A 19,764-nucleotide genomic window follows, 5' to 3' on the forward strand; every position below is an offset into this window, starting at 1 on the left:
GACTTCAAGGTGCACCCAAGCATTTTCTGAATGGCCAAAAAGCAGTGGCACCACTCTCATTTCCCAGCAACGCCAAAGGTGCATTTCTCCGCCATTTATGCACAAACTTTCATACTTTCGCAAATGTGAATGCACATTCACATACCAAAAGCTTTGTGGTGGCATGTTGTAGGAGGGCTCGTATGTGCCTTCCAGGCTGACATCACGCCACTCGGGGCACCTGTAGTTTCCGCTTCCATCCCTGTACTCGCAAGCTACACGCAAGCAGTCTTTTGAGAGTGAGCTGAAATCATGTAAAAGCAATGCATTACAACTTAGCAGCTATAGCAACGTCGCATGCTGCACTTTTACGAAATTATAAATAGAACAGCTCTTTGCTGCAAGCCACGGGCACGTAATCTTCCCATTAATTTTTTGTGCTCTGAGCAGTAAAGCACAAACACGCAATGCACACATTCGCACTGCTCAAAAGTGCCCCCAATGCCTGTTAGCCAAGTTCCAGTCCTGAGAAACTGGGATATCATTAAATGAGAAGCAAAAATGAAGGGTAGCCACTCTTTCTCTGGAAGGAGGCTCTCATGCTTCTTTGAATAAGCCTCAACACAACGTTTTGAAGTGAGAATGTTAATCTCCCTCTACCAAAAATCCACTAAAACCCTCTTTATAGGAAACCACTAAGTGGGCAAAAATTTCACAACGGAAGCTTTATTTTTTTTTGCTGTGGGATTCCCTCCAAACGTTTGGAATGCCTCCTGCCAATGAAATTGCTTTAAACATCCACAAAACTGTTCATTAGCCACTAATTACAAAAACATAGAAGCATCAGTTACGACTGCAAAAAAGACCCAACTTTTCGCACTTTCGTCATCCACTGCAACACAAAAGCTGCAACAGTGCAAATCACAAACAGGTTGTGTCGTAAGAAATGCGAAATTGTCACAATTCCAGCGCAAACTCAGGTGGTACACCAGTAGCTTACACATATAGCTAGACTGACGATTGCTTTAATAAGGCATGCCTTCTAGGTAAGGAGGTCTAATCAGGCTGTCAGTGTTCACTAAATCTAATTTTTTCGGTTTTGCAGTTTACGATATATCAGGCCTGATTTTTCACCCACTGGAATCACAAGAATTCAATTGGGAATGTTTCTGTTCCATACTATGAGAAACTCACTACAGTTTCTACTATACCATGTTCTCTCAATCCTGACTCCATCTTTGGTTCTTATTTCATGCTTAAATGCCATTTGTGTACACAATAAATGTAACCCAACCTAGATTGCGTGTATTTTCAACCTTTCAAGAGACGATGCATCCCAAACAGCCTTAAAAAAATCAGGTTCAGATCTAAACATTAAGAGCAAGAAAAACGCTTGCAGCACACAACCACCCGACAGTCACACCCGATGGCACAGGCCCACACGCCCCCAACCTCATTATGTGTTATGCTTAGCTTTGCCCTCCGTGTAGTCACAGCATCACTAGCACCAAGCCAACCAACATAATTTTGCAGTGAAAAGCCTCTAGGCTCAGAAACAAAGAAAAAGTGAAGGTTGAAAGGAAAAAAAAACAAGTGCTGAATGACAGGCTGTAAGGTTGAGACCCTTTTCACTTTAAAGGGAAATGTGGATTGGACCAACATCAAATTGCTCCAATCCAAACACTCCTTGGCAATCACTCACACTTCACAAGTCATGCCAAGCGGTATACACAAACAGGGTGGTGTCCCACGCAACTTTAGCCAAACTCTAAAAATATGCAAATGCCACATAGCTGAACAGAACCAAGGTAATGTTGTTTGCCGTTGCCGGGTGATAATACTTTTTGCATTCCGCCCAAGTACATAATTATTCTTAATTTATTAATCAACTTCTCAAATATTATAATTACATGAAAAGCACCACTGAGAAAATTGTAGAGAAAAATGAAAAACTCCCGATACAGCTTCCTGTTGCTCCCCAATACGTGCTACATAAGTTTTTCCGAGCGTGAAAACAGATCGCGAATACACGCAAAGTGCCTCGAGAGGCCAGTCGCGCGGCAATTTTGCGTATAGTCGCAGGCTACTTTCACAGCAGACAATTCACTAATACTTCTGCTTCTAGATGTACGAATAAAATTTTTAAAAATACTACTCCGGCTGCTGATACAGCCAAGACGTGGCGGGCTGCGCTAATTTGTGCGTTTGCGCCATAGAACATGCAAAACAGCGTTATAAAGCATCATCTTTATAACACTCCTAAAAAACTGAAAAGCAGAATTCGGCTTAACGACTGGAACACTCGAATCTCCTCCTAGGCTCGACCGCGTTCGTCCCATCAGTTTGAACATTGGCGCCGCAGAACTAAGCGCAGAACAGTTATAAAACACGATATTTAACGCTCCTAAAAAAAATGCGTGGACAGCCAATATCTATTGAGCTTATCGTCTGGAACACGCGAATGCCTTCTTCCCGCCAATGTGTACATAGGCGCCGCAGAAATAATTGCGCCACACTTACCAACAACCGATATTTAACAGTCCTCAACAAATACGCGAACAATTCACAGCCAATATCCTGATACAGCATTATTTTTTTTTTCTTTTAAGCGAGTATTGTACTTATCGTTCGGCTTACCTCTGGGCCAGAAGTAACGAGCCAACAATTCACATTGAACAGCTAGATTTTGAGCTCGTAATTTAAGTTTAAATGCTACGGGCACTGCTCTCAGGGTACAATTTTAGTCATAACTATACGAAAGCCTGTAGTGCAAGATATCTGCGTTTGCGCGTGCGAAACGCAACCGACAACCAGCGCAGCCTTTGGTGGTCCGCTGCGTAGCCGCTCGGCCACAGGATTAAACGGTACACTAGGCAATGCATTCAATGAATTCCAACGCAGAAAGTTATACACACCATGCCGTTCTCCCACACATGCCACACAATGATCTCGGGAGACAACTTTTCAAACGACCTCCTGACAAAAAAACTAAAAACAAGACCTCCAATCACATCCGAGTCTGTCTCAACCATAGAATCGCAACCACAACATAGAACAAAGACCACAACTGAACGTGCCTGCCGGCGCTACGAATACAAATGCACGCGCGAATCGATGGATGGATGGATGGATGGATGAGGCTGAACCCTTTAAATCGGGCGGTGGCATACGCCACCTAGCCATGGCTATTAACATAATTTGTACTTTGTGGTGGGTGAAATTTCACCCCTGCCTTAATTTTATCCACCAATCAGATAACCTCTGTTTGGTTATTTCTACCCGCTTAAAGTCTATTTTGCCTTCACTGTCCCTAAACCCCAATGCTTTGAAAAAATCAGCCCCGTTGCCTTGCACTGTAGGGTTAAGCCCCTTACAGAAAAGTGTGAGGTGTTCAGCCGTTTCCTCTTCTTCTCCACACGCACAGCACAACGTGTCTATACCTTGGTACTTAACTCGGTACATCTTAGTCCGCAATACTCCCGTCCTGGCTTCAAACAACAAAGAGCTTCCCCTAGAATTATCGTAGATATTTTCTTTGGCAATTTCTTGCTTGAAAGTTCGGTATGTGCCCAGTGCTGATTTCGTCTGCATCCCTGTTTTCCACAGACCCCTCTCTGTTTCCTTAACCTTTTTCTTAACCGCTGTTTCCTGGTTTGCACCCCTCCTGCAGTCCAAATATTTGATTGACAGTTTTCTGGTCAGCTTCCTCCATTTTGTATCAACATTCCTCATGTACAAATAACTGAAAACTCTCCTTGCCCACCGCTTTTCTGCCATCTCTCTCAATCGCTCCTCAAATTCTATCTTGCTGCTGGCTTCCCTGCACTCGAATGACGTCCATCCCATGTCACCCTGTACCCCCTGATTTGGTGTATTTCCGTGTGCTCCCAGAGCCAGTCTACCTACCCCTCGCTGCTTAACTTCCAACCTTGCTCGAACCTCTGATCTCATGCACAGGACCGCATTGCCGAAAGTCAAACTAGGGACCATCACCCCTTTCCAAATCCCTCTCACCACTTCGTACCTATTGTAATTCCACAGTGCCCTATTTTTCATCACAGCTGCATTTCTGCTACCTTTAGCCTTCACATATTTTTCATGTTCCGTTAGGTACTCAGCCCCATTGTTTATTCACACTCCAAGATATTTGTACTTATCCACCACCTCCAGCGTAACCTCCTGTATCCTATGCTCGCTGCCCTGATTATCATTAAAAGTCATGACTGCCGATTTTTCTTTACTAAACTTCAAACCTAAGCTATCTCCCTCTTTACCACAGATGTCCATTAATCTCTGCAAGTCTTCCTTGCTGTCAGCCATAAGTACAATGTCATCTGCATACATCAGTCCTGGTAATGACTGTTTAATCCATTCTCCCTGCTCGACACCTTTGTATCTGGCGCCACCTGCACTACTGGTGCTGCGCTTCAATAATGCTACAAAATATTTTCTCATGATTGCATAATTTCACTTTAAAACAACTTTAATGTGCAGTTATGTTTTTTGAACAGCACATATTTTATTCTTTGCGCGTTCTTCATGAACATATTAAATTGCCCGCCCTCTCTGCGGGCTACAAGTCGCAGCAGCATGTCATCAATGAGGCGCCAGATTTGAACCGGCAGACGTGCACGATTCAAACGCGCGTAGGGAAACCTATGAACAATCGGTTTCCGTGCGCACCATTTGGGGAGCACAGAAATGTGTTGATTACGTTTCAAGTAGTTTCATATGCCCCATCAACGCAACTGTCCCTTCCTCGTTTCCGAGGCACGCCGGCAACTTCTGCGCTTGCAAAATAGATCGTGTCACATCAAGTGCTAGCCATCTTGAAGATGTCGAAATTATAGCTTGTCACCACGCTAGCTTTTACGAGCCTGCTCAAGCTGTATCAAGCTAGCGAGTAGCCAACTTGTGCTTACTGGGATGGAAATCTGGGGGGGGGGGGGGGGGAGGTGTGTTCCCCGAGGACAGAATGTTTGGGAGCCCCTGGTCTATGCAAATAAAAGTAAACTGGTCTGAGGTTATTTTTCGACAGCCTGAATGGGTGAAAGAGTCCTCCTCGGAATTTCGTTATGTGTCAGTCAAGAAAGACTGTCAGCGTCCAACATCGAGGCGGGGCAGTTGGTGATGCCGTTTGCCGCAGTTAAAAAGAAGAAAGAAAAAAAAATGCTGGCTCTCCCGTAATCGAGAGTAGATGTAAGCATGAAATGGCTACCGGGAAAGCAGATTGTTGCCGCGACGCAGGCCTGAAAGCTTACTGAGCCGAAATGAACATGTTTTGAGCTTAACCTCGTCACACGGCTAAACAACCATCCCCGGCGCGCCGGACTACAGTGGCCATTCTAGCCACTCTAGCCGGACGCTTCCGGCGTGGTCACACAGCGTGGCGCCATTTATCGAAGGAGGCTGCTCAAAACCCACGCCGTGGAACTCACGGCTATAGTGCCTAGAATATACTAGTATATTCTAGGCACTATATCACGGCGTTGAAAAGAGCACAGGCAAGCCTCTCTCAGCGCCAAAAGATGAGAATCAAGTGTAGGGTGCACTGTATCAGCCTTTTGAACGTTGCTATTAGAAATGACAAATTAAACTTCAGCGTACTAGAAGTTATAGGTTGAGTGATGTTGTGAACATACATTAGAAAGAAATCGGAAGCAATGTTTTTTTTTTTTTTTTTTTGTAACTTGTTTGGCCAGTTACTATACGGAATGTGGTCCTGTACAAGGGGTTGGGGGGCAGATAACGCATTTTATGAAGTTTCGACTGGTTGCCCGGATAATCTCGTTTTGCTCTCGCAACGATGCCTGGATGTTCTCGTTTCGTACTCGCCCAGTTCTCGTCTTAAGCGCCCGGATAATGGTTCTGGATTTTAGCTCAAGGTCTCTTGAAGGTCGCCGACAACGGAAGCTAAAAGCAGTTCATGCTTACAAAAGAAGAAGTATTTGAGGTGTTTTGTCTTCATCAGCATAAATAAAGTCTTGTCTACTACATGACACAAACAGGCATGAGCATTTAAATTACGGGGGAGGGGGGGGGGGGTCTCTCGCCTTTCCCGCCCCTTTCTCCCGGGCCGCGAACTTAAGGCAGCTGCAAATTCTTTCAGAATTCTTGTGAGTTGCATGAAGTGGGGCCCATCTGAGCATTCGCGTCTTCTTCTTTCTGGGGTTTTACGTGCCTAAACCAGTTCTGATTATGAGGCACGCCGTAGTGGAGGGCTTTGGATTAATTTTGACCACCTGGAGTTCTTTAACGTGCACTACAACGCAAGCACACGGGCGTTTTTGCATTTCGCTTCCATTGAAATGCGGCCGCCGCGGCCGGGATTTTATCCCGCGATCTCGTGCTCAGCAGCGCAACGCCAACCACCGCGGCGGGTGTGAGCATTCGCTACTCCGGCTGTACCAGGCTCTCTACGTCGGCTACAATCGGTATAGCCTGCCAGTTTTATCAAGTGTGAGCCCGACATGTTTGCGTACGCTGCAAAGTGCCCAGGCACAGATGCTGAGAACATGTCTAGGGGTTCCACGTTGCACATCAACCCATAGTACAATTGAGGAAGCTAGCGTCACCCCTTTACATGTCTTTCTACGATGCGAACCTCTTCAAATGTTCCTGCAGCTGCTGTGCCGTCACCGACGCCACCCCTTATCGACACTTCCCAACATTGGGCCGGACTCCACTTTTTTGAGAGCCATTAAATGCCAAGAATCCGCCATGCTATCATACTTTGCCAGTGCTGACCTTCCGCGCATGCCCGCATGAGTAATGTCCACAATACGGGTACGCCTCTCTATTCCCGGAAATTATAAAAAAAAATCGCGAATACCTACCGTGGGCCTCAGACATCTAACACCTGAATATATGTCGAAATAAGATGTCTCCTCGGTAAATGTGTATACAGACGGATCGGTCTCGTCGTATGCGTCTGGTGCGGTTTTCGTCGTGCCTGCGCATCAAGTCATTCGATGGTTTCGTCTGCGTAACAAGACGACACCGACATCTACGGAACTAGTGGCAATCAGAGGGGCAGTTCACTATATTTCACGGCAGCCTCCTCAAGTATGGACAGTCTTCAGTTACGCGAAATAGGCTCTGCAGATACTTGGAGTTGTATAATTAAAGAAAGCTCTTACAGAGTGTTGACTCTTCAAACTGCTGAGCTATACACTCTAGCGGAAGAGAACGGCCACCACATTAAATTTCAATAGATTCCTAGTCACTGTAGTGTACACGTCAACGAACTGGCCGATGCCGAAGCAAAGGCACTCGAAGGCACTCGAAGAACCATAGTCACTGCATGCAATTCCTTTTTTTTTTTTTTTTTTTTTTTTTTTTTTTTTTAAGAGCGGACGCCAACTGCCTTCTCTCAAGTGTCATCCGAAAAGCGATAGAAAAGCACTGGAACAATCCGGATAATCGCCACAGACAACTCCAAAGATTGGGCCCCACCATGAAATTTAGGCTACCACCAAAAATTCAACGCAGCTGTGCCAGTCTTCTGCACAGCCTTAGGCTGGGGGTGGCGTTTACACGCGGGTACGTGCACCTCATGCGACGCACCCAGTCTCCAGACTGTGAGCTGTGAGCTGTGCAACGTGAATGAGACTATAGGTCATGTGCTGTGCGACTGCTCTCAGTACGTGGAAGAGCGACAAAAGTTGAGCAATGACCTTACGCGCCTCGACAGCCCACCGTAGTCGGCGGACGTTATTTTAGGCTTTGGCCAGGCGTTCAATCGAGTTTTAAAGCCATCCAGGCCTTGACCTTTTAAAAAGTACGGGCCTGGACTGTAGACTTTAAGTGGGCCAAATTGTTTGCTATATGTTTTACATCGTCCTTCTCTCGTCATCGTCACCCATCATGCGCCTCTTTCCTCCCTCTTTCTTTACCTCTTTCTTTCCCTCTTTCCCTTACCCCAGCGCAGAGTAGCTGACTAGAGGAATGTACCTCACGCCGACCTCTCTGCATTTCGTATCATGAAACTTTTTCTCTCTCTTGTGAATGTGGTTATGAGTTGTTATTGAATCTTACAAGGATATTATTTTTTTACAAATTAATGAACCATGCATAACTAAACTTCAAAATTTTAGTGCGATAACAATTATATGGGCACTCCAGGCGAATTTGCCATCGTCGTCACCGTGAGGTTCCGAACAAAGTCCAAGTGCGATGCGATCGCGCTCCGCATGCTGTAAGTACGAGGGAAAGCGTGTGAGGGTGAGACAAGAAGGATGGTGGCTTCAGGCGGCGGCGCCTTCTCTGAGAGGAAGGCGGGGAGGGTGCGCGCGTTAGGAGGAGGGTGGGTTAGAGTTACTGTATCATCATCATTATCATATCATCATCAGCCTATATTCATGTCCCCTGCAGGACGAAGGCATCTCCCCTCAATCTCCAATTACCCCTGTCTTGCGCTAGTTCCAACTTGCGCTTGCGGACCACACCTGTGTTGAAGACCTACTGAAATGAATTTCGTTCGCTTTCACCCCGGTGAGTGCTTTTATCCCGCCTCACCCTGCGCGCACCAAGGGTATCTATCGTATGGGGCGTAGACTCCCACTTAAGTCCAACTGAAACCCTGGACAAGCTCTCCGCAGCAGGTGTTATTGCTATTTATCGTTGCAATTGCCTTGTAAATTATGAGACGATTCTGACTGAGTCGGTAATTGCCACGTTTGTGGGCATACCATGTCCGTCCTAAATCAAAGTGTGGCCTCTTGTATTCCGTGTAGAACCACTCGCGTCACGTCCAATCAAATGTCAGAATTGTTGGAGATTCGGGCGCAGCGCCGGAGGATGTAAGTCGAGCTTGCGTTGCCGTACCTGTGGAGATGGTCATCCGGCCCTCAAGTGAATGCTCTGCACAATCTCAAAAGTGCTGCCTCTGCGGAGGAACACACCCAGCAGACTATCCGAACTGCTCAGCTCACGCCCAAGAAACTCAAATTCTTGAAATAATCGACCGCCGTCGCTGCTCCCGAAGAGGTGCAATTGCCGTTGTTAGAGGGCCTTCGGATACTCTGGTGTTACAGCCCGTAACACTCCAAGTATGAATATTAATCTCTCGGAAGCAATTGACGCTGCTGTGGAAAAGGCAATGACTAAAGCTATGGATAAATTGGTATCCAGCCTATCAGAATGCTTGGCGCAAATCATTTTCAGTCAGACGATTCAAATCGTCTATAGATCGATCGACGGACATTACTCCGCCAGTTCAACCAGGCGAGGGTGAGTCCTCTTCCTCAGACTCTCTTAGTGTCACAGATATTGAACTTGACGCTCGAGCTCGCAAACGCATGGGATCTCCAATTTCTAAGATTATGAAAACACTACTAAAAAAAATGTCGCAGTTTCGCCCGAAAGGCAAAGCATCGATTGCGATAGCAAATTAGTAGAGAGCTATTCGGAGTAGGGATAGTAGTTTAATGGTGTGCATAAACGTGGACACATTGCATGGCTTACTAACTGAAATAACAATCGTGATGTCAGCGCGCACAAGCAAACATGAATTGATCACACTGAATGACCGCAGACAACGACTGTCAAAACGCTGGCAGCAAGCGCAGCCAGCCGCTGCAGCGGGCGAAGAATCGTGCGGTCTATCGCTTCAACGGAAACTGAGCGGCGAATGCACACCGCATAGAAAGGTCAGAGCCGTGTGGAGATAAGAGACGGTGCGGGAGACCGGCACCGCCAGGCAAAGGGCAGAGAAGAAGTTGTTGGCAGAGGAGAAGCTGCGCCCCCCCCCCTCCCCCCCCTCTTCCCGTTTCTTGCTTACGCGTGGGAGATTGAGTGGCAAGATACGCCTTTGGTGCCGGAGCACAGCGCCGCCCCGCCTCCCTCCCTGCCATACCCCCTCCGCTTCTCGCGCGACGATCGCGTTTGCTTTCCACCGTGCGTTCGCTCTCCGTGATAGCGCGCGGGGGAATTCGCCCTCCGTGATAGCGTGTGTCCTCCGCGCGCTTTCGCTCGCGCATACGGCGAACGGCGACGATTTTATCGCCCTTGGAATCTATACGGAACCTCACGGCGACGGCGACGACGACGCCGATGGCAGAAATCCGGTTGAAGTGTCCATATAATTGCTATCGCAATAAAAGAGTCAACCATCGCCTATGATCAAAGAAAGCTTTCTAAAGGCGGCAGTTGGCCGCTGCTGTGCGATCAACAGCGAGCTTTTAGATTTGTCGACGATTTTTCAGTGTTTCTGGATTGTCCTAGTAATAGTTTCCAAGAAAAATATGCAGATGTCTCTACGAGACCTCTTGACGTGACTTTTGAAATGCCTGTCAACAATATGCCTCGCTTTCTTGACGTTCAGTTCATCTCTACTGATAGTAGGACCTGCTGGGCTTACAGCCCACGAGCTAACAAACCCCTTCTCCAATTTCATTCAGCTCATTCGAAGTTGGTGAAGAGGGGCATAACTATCATGCCTACACCTAATGAAAACCAGTTTCCAGCAGCAGTCCGCGCGTCTTAAGGAGGCTGGTTATCCTAACCAGGTGTTGGTGTCGGTGGCAGAAAAGCTGCTCAAACAAGAATGTTCGGGCCAATGCCCCCATGAGAATGCGAGAGCTAGCGGACGTGACCAGGTGAAAACAGCACTGATTCCGTACATCAGATTTCGCATAGCCTGAAAAAGATAGGGAGTCGAGGTAACGTGCGGGTTGTTTTTTCAGCTCCAAATAAACTAAGTATCCTGTGTAAAACCGCTAACCCAACGAGGACAAAAAAGCCGGTGTGTGATAAGAACCACAAAAAAGAGTTCGTCGGATGCACCGTGGTCTATCGTATTGCGCTGTCATGCGGCAGATGCTACATAGGCCAGACCGGAAGATGCATCAATGAGCGCTTAAGAGAGCACAGAAATAAGATACAAAGTATATGAGGTGACGGTTTTCTTGCTTTGCACTGCAAAACATGTCCATGTCGCCCTCTTCTAATATGACACCGCCATTATATACAGGGATAAACGCGAGAATGCGATATTATTAACAGAAACTGAGCAAATCCTCTCTGCCACTGACCAATGTATCAGCAAACCATCACTATCACTGTCGGCGAGAGAGTTAGATTATTTGCATATGCCATGAAAGCTGACCGCATTTTTCAATTCATCATTGAGGTTCTTGGTGTTTTCTTGATACAACAGCTTTAGATTGCTTTTATGCCGTCATGTACTTATCTTCGGAGTTGATATGGCTGTGCACGTGTTTTTTATTTTTTTGTATAAGTACGACCGGTCCCGGAAATAAATTTCGTTGTTGATAGTTAGCGCTTGTCTTCGTCTTCGTTTCTTCTCGTGTCCGTGATTTTTCTGCGCTATCCAAACACCATTCCATGATTCACGACAATTTCATTATCTGAGCTCAGTCAGACTGCAGCATGCTTGCCGAATACAGTCCCGGGCCCTGACGGAATCACAAATGCAATGTTAAAAATAATGTTACAGGAATCGCCGAACATCATTTTAGACCTGGTAATTATTCGATTAAAAATGCTTGGATTCCTTTGCAGTGGAAGCTTGCCAAAGTAATTATGATACTTAAGAAACAAGGGGAGGGTATACATTGGAGAACATCAGATCTATTACGCTTACGTCAAACGTAGTAAAATTCATTGAGAGGCTTATTCAGCTTCGTATCATGAAATTTCTAAATAATTCAATTCTTAGTTCATGTCAGATTGGTTTCAGGGCCGACTGCTCCATCTGGCATGCCCACGTTGACTAATGGCACGTACACACTAGCGGCAAAACGCGCGCCGCGAAAGCAGCCGCGAAACGGGTTTATCTTGCCGCGGCATGGACCGCTCCTGGACCGATTTTTTGCGGTTTGCCGCGTGCCGCGGATGAAGGAGACCAATGAGAGCGGCCCGCTTCCGTGACGCACGCGCGGGAAATGGTGCCATATGCGGACCCGCCCGACCGCTTGTTTCTCGTTTCGCACTATCATCTGCACGCGTCTGCTCCCGGATAGTTCGAGAAGGGGAGAGGAGTCTAGTACGTCACGTGATTGCCGCAGCGGCGTGCCGCCGGTTCGTGTGGCCGCCCTGCCGCTGCTGCGTTTTGCCGCTAGTGTGTACGTGCCATTAGAAAGCCGAATATAACCTGCTTGATGTCATAAGCAATACGCTGCCTTAGTGACGCTCGATATCGCTAAAGCATATAATACCGTGGAACACACTGTTTTGACGAATCGGCTAACATCTTGTGGTGTTCCTGGGTAGTAGCGTGGATTCATTCATTTTTAAGTGAAAGAGAATTCTATTGCAACAAAAGTGGCTTTTCATTTCTAGGTGCAAACAAACGCGAGGAGTACCGCCAGGTTCAGTCCTTTCCCCGGCGCTTTTTAATATTCTCATGAGCACAATTCCCCGTCATGAAGAAGTCACAACTGATGTTTATGTAGATGATATTGCGTTTTTCGCACCTGCAAACGATATTCGCACGTTATATCAACGACTGCAAACTTTGTGCGTTGGAGAGCTGTCTAGATGCTAACCAGTTTTTACTCAATGCCAGCAAATGTGTCATTCTCGTTTTTATTATACATCACCCAATGCATATCTCACTCTCTTACCACCTTCAAGACATACCACAGGTAGAGTCTGTTAAGTACCTTGGAATAATTTATAACGCCTCTCTCAACTGGCGGCCACACATAGATCATGTGACTGGAAAAGGTACCCGCGCAATTCGCATTCTGCGTAGGCTGAGCAATCGTCGAATAGGATTGAAAAGAGATACACTTCTAATGATATATCGTATGTACGTTCGCACTGTATTAGAATTCGTTTGCGCACTCTTCTCTGGAGCTCCAGCTTACACGTCCCGCCCTTTGTTCCTCTTAGAAAGTGAAGCATTACGTTTGTGCCTAGGGCTTCCTAAATTTGTTGCAAATTCTGTTCTTTATCTCGAATCCCGTGTTCCTCCTCTTTCGTGCAGTCTGCATGTTAAAGAACCCCAGGTGGTCCAAATTTCCGGAGTCCCCCACTACGGCGTGCCTCATAATCAGATCGTGGTTTTGGCACGTAAAAACCCATAATTGAATTTAATTTTTTTAAGGTGATTGGCTAAGCCTACGCTGCAGTGGCTAAAATAGTGCCAGAGCTGCGCGGCAAACTGCGTAGCAGCCTCGCCATCGGCGTGCTTTTCGGTCCTAAACTTATCTCGGAAGCCTTCTACGGTGAACCTAAATCTCTTTAGTAGAGCGGCTTTCACATTTCCATAATTAGAGGCATCCGTTGCAGTCAGCCCACCATACACACTAAGTGCTTAGACACTCAAACACGTGCTCAACGCAGTGGCCCATTGATCCTCTGGCCAATCCTGGCTTTTAGCAACTGTCTCAAATCTGTGCAAGTAGCATCCAGGTAATTTTTTCTTTCATCGAATGCCGCAAGCAGCTTGTTTGGGTTCAAACGGAAGCTATAGTTTCTTCCCTTTCAGTGATATCGACTCTTGCATGAGCGGGAGCGTCTGTGCGCTGCTGCAAATGAAGTTGATCGCTCGAGTTCTAACTCGTGCTGTCTTTCTTCTCTCTCAGGTATTTCAGCTTCTCGTTGTTCTTTTCGCTCCTTCGCCTCTCTTTCCTCTTTCGCCCTTTCGGCCGCTAGCTTCTCTCTCTCTTTCTACAGCTTCTTTTTCTTTCTGGCTAATATACCCCTGACACACGGGCACTCTAAAGTCCTTAGGTAAGGGGACATCTACCGGAAAGGCGTTGAAGCACAGTGACACACTACAAAGGAGTGTGTCCCTCCCGGCAAAGTTCCTTTGCGGGAAAGAAGATCGGGCATCTACTTTTCGAGCGGAAAGGTGTACTCTCGCATACAGCGTACACAACTCATCAATAGACGAAAACGTGTTACATAACTACTGTGCCCCGTAAGTATTTTTACCTTGGAAAATGTGTTAATCTTTAGTGGTAATGCAATTTGTCAAACAGTAAAGATTTACTCTAGCTATACTCTCAAACGCTCGCACAACGTCGCTAGCACCGCCATGTTGAAATCCGAATATGCGCATTATAAGCCATCAAAAATGGGGGAAAATGTTTTGAGGTTCTACAATCCCTAAATGCAATCTACATGAGCAGCTTTTTGTAAATGTTTTCTCTTGCTGCTTTAACAAGCAACGCTTTTTTTTTCCGCGTTCATCTGAAGAACCACCTGCAGAAGTTAGTGCGATGCCCTGTATCATCGGCGCATCTCCTTTCTGCAAAGGATCCTTCGGAGTACCAAAAGGGGTTTCCTGCAAAGGACTTTTGCCCGTGTGTCAGGGGTATAACCCACTTCCGTAGTTCAGCTGCGGAAAAACCCATCTTCTCAGCGAGGGCAACTAATTTCTCGAGATCCATGATGCCCTTCAAAAATCTAACCATGCGCAAAAAAAAAAACATCTGCCTTGATTTCAATTATTGAACTGCTCTCTGCCTATCTGCACACAAATTAGCGAAACGGGTTGCAACACTCAAAATCGTTTACGATGGCAATGTAAACGACCCTAATTTCTTTCTACATACTATGAACACAATTTGCACTAGAAAGGTTTTGTCGCGGACGCCAGAAATATTGTCACACACCCCGTGAACGAGGCGCCAACGCCGGGCCATATTCCAAAGCCGACTTATCAGCTTCCGGAAATAACTCCACGAAAGCTCGGACAATTAATAAGAGGCCTTCTGGTGTGCCAGCGAACGAAGGTCTGGTCCAAAGACCGAGTCAGAGCCCAGAGTTATCTAAACACAACAAAATATATTCTTGAAACAAGGCAGTTACACTTCAACTAGGCACATAACAATGCAATTCAGATGGGTGTTAACAAAACTCGCGAATATAATTAACGACAAGCACTAAGAGTTCAACACGTACAATACAGAATAAGAACACAGTGTCCCCTGGTATTCATTCACCCGTGCTGGTCTTGAGCCGGATGATCTCGGCGTAGCTCGAGGAAAATCTCGAAGAACTTCCTCCGGAAGTGTCGACGCTCGAGGAACTCGTCGGTTAGCTTGCCGGGCAATCCCCTTCTTCCGCAGACGGTCAGTCTTCACGTCACATCTCTTCACCGGCGCGGTCTGATCCCCCTACTGATTCCCGCACGGCGCTTTTATTGCCTTCGCCGGCGTTTCTCAAACCTTCTGGCGGAGTCATATGCCCCCATAGCATGAACAAAGCCTGGGAATCTTCTAGAAATTTCTCACGTATTCGGCCGGGGCCACCGAAGTCTTCGAGGAGGGTGGTGAAACATCCGTTGGCGCACGCTCGCCCTCCCTCTCTCTCTGGTAGCCGTGTGTCGGGGTCTGAGAGGGTGTTTCGGCGCGCGCCCTCTCTCTCCTCTCTGTAACCTTCGCGTATCTTGTCGAAGGCTCCGTTGATCGCGTCGGCTGTATGTGGCGTATGCGCTCTCTCCCTCTGTCGACGCTGCCGTGGGGCCGACTTGCTTCCTTGCTGGCTTGAGCGATGCGCGGCGCGCGCTTTGCTTTGTGTACTTTGACAATATATATATATATATATATATATATATGTGTGTGTGTGTGTGTGTGTGTGTGTGTGTGTGTGTGTGTGTGTGTGTGTGTGTGTGTGTGTGTGTGTGTGTGTGTGTGTGTGTGTGTGTGATAGTGGTGGATTACCATTGCACAAAACAGGCTGAAAATGCGTCAGTGAGCGTTATGTTTCTCATTGACAGATCTGGTCATCAATCATACATAATGAACCATTACAGTCAAGTGTCGCCAAATTTTTTTTGAAGTGTGTCGCTGAAGTCAGACAAACACGTCGCTAAAGTTATTTGAAAACTACCATGTGAATTTAAAATAACGTAAGCATGTTGTAACGCTATATATTATGTAAGCTAACGTGAAATAAATGATTTACCTTTCAACGTTTCATGTTTGCCGAATGTCCATGCATGGTGACGATCGGATAAACAGTGAATTTACCAACAGGGTGTAGAGGGCTTGTACCTTACTAATATATTTGCATAACGGATGACGACAGCTTCAATTCTGTTGGTACTTTCAGATTGCAAGGTTACAAATACAGCATAATTCAAAAAAGAGCACAAATAAGGTAGTTTTCATAGTAGGAAAATGCACTCAGCATTTCCTTAATTGCACTCAGCATTAACTGCACTCAGCATTATAGAGTTTTAGATTAGGGGGACGCAAGCGTAGGGGCCCCCTAATCTAAAACTCTCTATTATCTCTTAATTTTTCTGGTGCTAGACGTTCGTGATAGGAGAAATGATTTCTGTGGAACGCGCTTGGCTGCATGTTGCTAACACCGCCATGAGAATTACCCAAGATTTACACAGGTCAAATACTACGCTTCCGACCTTGATCTGCCTGAACGCCGCTGTGAAGTACATGAATTGGTCCGAAAGCCGTGAGAAAGTAAGCAATTTGTTTAGATTCGCGTGAGCGAACTCAGCCGCTCCCACATCTACGCCTTTCTTTGCAGTCAATCTGTCTAATTCACCTGTTATGCTCTAAACCTGAACATAAAATTATCCCCATTAGGCTCAATTGGTTAAATTAATTTACTGCTGCGCGCTTACGAACGTCTGCCAATCGAATTAATTTAGTGGTACTACAGAACTTGCAGTGTTTGAACCTATTCAAATTGGTTTTGCGAAGATTTTTTTTAAAATCGCCAATTGTGTGAGTACAGTGTGAAGACTGCAAATATGAAGGCAACCATTGCTTCATCATGGTCACGGAGCAAATTCATCGTACATGAGTTTCGGTCACTTATATGTAGCTTTTTAATCGTAAACTGTGTTCTAGAAGGCCATGTTGAAGCAACTTTCCTAATGTTTGAAGTCGCTAAAATTCCGTAACCTCAAGTCCACCGCCTCAAGTCGCAAAAGGAATCGCCGGTCGCTAAATAAAAAACTTTGACGCTGTACAGACAAGCAAGTCGCTAAATATAGCGACAATATCGCTAAAATGTCAACACTGATTACAGACCGGTTAATTATAATGATGAAGTTAGAAGGCCCCAACAAACACGGCATGATGCAAGCGAAGGAAGGTGAAACTGACAGCCTCTTCTGCAAGGCAGGCGTGTTAGGTGCCTCCCGAAGGCAGCTTGGCTAAATAAATGGAACCAGGGAATAGGCTTGGCATACCATGGAATTTCACCTTAGCTCTTACACCACCCGCCGTGGTTGCTCAGTGGCTATGGTGTTGGGCTGCTGAGCACGAGGTCGCGGGATCGAATCCCGGCCACGGCGGCCGCATTTCGATGGGGGCGAAATGCGAAAACACCCGTGTACTTAGATTTAGGTGCACGTTAAAGAACCCCAGGTGGTCCAAATTTCCGGAGTCCTCCATTACGGCGTGCCTCATAATCAGAACTGGTTTTGGCACGTAAAACCCCATAGCGAAAAAAAAAATAGCTCTTACACCATGGAACCAATCTTGGCCGAGCCGCAGGGCTGGTAATTCTGTTGTTGTTGTTGCTGTCGTTGTTGTTGCTGTCGTTGTTGTTGTCGTTGTTGTTGTTTATGCAGACAACGCGTGCATCATGGTGGTTGTCGCGAATGACGTAAGTCCCAGCACGTCGCCTCCGAGAATTTTCAGCGCACCGCAGGCAGCCGCCGAGGTGGTTTTAAAAAAAATGCTGAAGTGGAAGCTCCTGTAGCTTCTTATCAGGAGTGGTGAAACCAATGCTTGCCCCTCCTTCAGCTAAGAAATAGAGCTTTGTCGGGTGATGTCCGCTTACAGATTACGTGATTTGGCTCCGTTATAGTAATGCTAGGCTAATTACAAAATAAAAGCTGGTTGTTCCCAACGAAAATAGTAACTTCTTTTGAGTATTGGTGACGTTCTCCCCAATAAAATTTGCCAGGATGTTCAGATTTCTCACTAAAACCAGTAATACGGAGATACATGTATATATGTAAAAAAAAAAGCGTCTGCCAAATTAACTCGTGGGAAGTTTGAGAAAAGCGCTTCTTCACCATAAGCTATCGTTTTATCGTGCCCCCTTCTAAGATGGCTGCGGTGCAGCTTCACCTTCGGGACATGATTTCTAATCGAGCATTTTCTTTGTTTAGCAGCCTTGGCAGCCGCGGCGCTGAGCGCACGGGCTGGCTCACGTAGCCGCGCTTATAGAGAGACACAGACGCCACTCAGAGGACGCAGTATAGTCAGAGCGTCTTGGTGGTGAGACGGCTCGCCGCGTTACCCTGCGGTGGCCGCTGTATCTATACGCAAAGCAGCAGCGCCTTTGAGATTGCAAGGCTGCGCCATTGCCATCTCGGAAAGTCATGCCGTGGAGCTGCGCATTAGATCATTCGTCAGTTTCGGCGAGCTGTAATGGCATTGTTTTTGTTTTTTTGTGGTTTTTTTTTTCAGTCGAGGACGTTACGAAGAAGAACAACAAAACTTTATTTGCACAAAAGACTTCGTTGCCCCTAAAACGGGGCAACGCCGCATGGTCGGGCCCCTATGGCTGGAGTGGCAGCCCCCACAGTTCCTTACCAGCACAGGTGATGCCAGAGTTTGGCCTATACCTCTGCTCGGAAGGAGGGCCGTGACAGCCGAAATCTGCTCACAGCTCCTTTCCTTTTGGTCAGCTATTGTAAATGCTAGGCGCGATCATGCCAATCGGCGCAATTTTCGGTTCCCTGCGCAAGAAGTAACACTGCTAAAAGCCAAACTACCTAGAACCAGGTATGCATTAGTTCTGCACCGTTCACCAAAAACTGGCATCAGAGCGCCGCGCAAACGCACGTACAGTGCTTTCGGGAAAAAAACTAAATACATGATGCTAGCCCGGGAACCAGGATACATAGGAATAATTTTCAGAGCACAAATTACTCCTTTCCAGATTTAAGTAATGGATACGTAGTTGAGGCAGCACAAGAGATTGAGACAAAAAGAACAAAAAAAGAATTCACGCAAAAACTCCTCTGGCAAGTTGTCTAAGTATGCGTAAGCATTGTGCCACTTACTCATCTCCACGCAACCCGGTGTCATAAATGCTATGAAACTTGATCCGACCAGTATAAACGACAGCGCTACGACGACACGACGGCGCAAGGTTAATTGATTACGCAAGCAAACTACTGCAGGTTAAAAATAAAATTCTGGGGTTTTACGTGCCAAAAACACGATACGATTATGAGGCACGCCGTAGTGGGGGACTACGGAAATTTCGACCACCAGGGGATCTTTAACGTGCCCCCAATGCACGGGACACGGGCATTTTCTTGCATTTCGCCCCCGTGGAAATGCGGCAGGACTATACTGCAGGTGGCGGCGCCAGGTGCGCTGACGACGCTCCGATCATTATAAGCCGTTATCGCTCTTTAGCGCCTTATCCATCCGCGTCGTGCCATTATGAACCGTAATCAACCGTAGTCCCGCGGCGGCTGCGTATGGCGCGGCGGCGCTGGCCTCATCTTGAAAGCGATTTGCGATGGGGACAGAGTGCGGCGTGTGCGCTGTGTTCTCGCCGATTAGATCGCGTTGAAGCGAAAGGCAGCACGAAGGTCAATTCACTCGCTGCTGCGGGTCCTATCTTGAAAGCGATCGTCTCACGTGACGGATGGAAGGATGGACGGACGGACGGACGGACGGACGGACGGACGGACGGGTTTTCTCCTTGGGTAGGCAATAAGTACTTATGCATTTAATAAAAGCGACACACGGCACGAAGGTTGTGCGAGCGCCGTGTTTGCTGTTTCTTGCGCTGCCCATGAAGACTAATCGAAACTAATGCACCAATTTTCTGCTCCTCTAAACACACGATGTTAAACCAACGCTTATT

At 46.8% G+C, this 19,764-nt stretch overlaps 1 protein-coding gene across 1 annotated transcript in view; it reads right to left on the reverse strand.

The window, feature by feature from the left end:
- Positions 1–3,088, reverse strand: part of LOC119437224 (abasic site processing protein HMCES-like) — an 81,665-nt gene extending 78,577 nt beyond the window's left edge. Inside the window, exons 1-2 of the mRNA XM_049660361.1 lie at positions 2,895–3,088; positions 146–283 (exon numbers count right to left, since the gene is read on the reverse strand). Coding sequence (XP_049516318.1) covers positions 146–283; positions 2,895–2,914 — 158 coding nt within the window. The 5' untranslated portion in view covers positions 2,915–3,088. The remainder of the gene's footprint in view (positions 1–145; positions 284–2,894) is intronic.
- Positions 3,089–19,764: the final 16,676 nt, after the last annotated feature.

This window comes from Dermacentor silvarum, chromosome 1 (assembly GCF_013339745.2).
Source record: "Dermacentor silvarum isolate Dsil-2018 chromosome 1, BIME_Dsil_1.4, whole genome shotgun sequence".
Lineage (NCBI taxonomy): Eukaryota > Metazoa > Arthropoda > Arachnida > Ixodida > Ixodidae > Dermacentor > Dermacentor silvarum.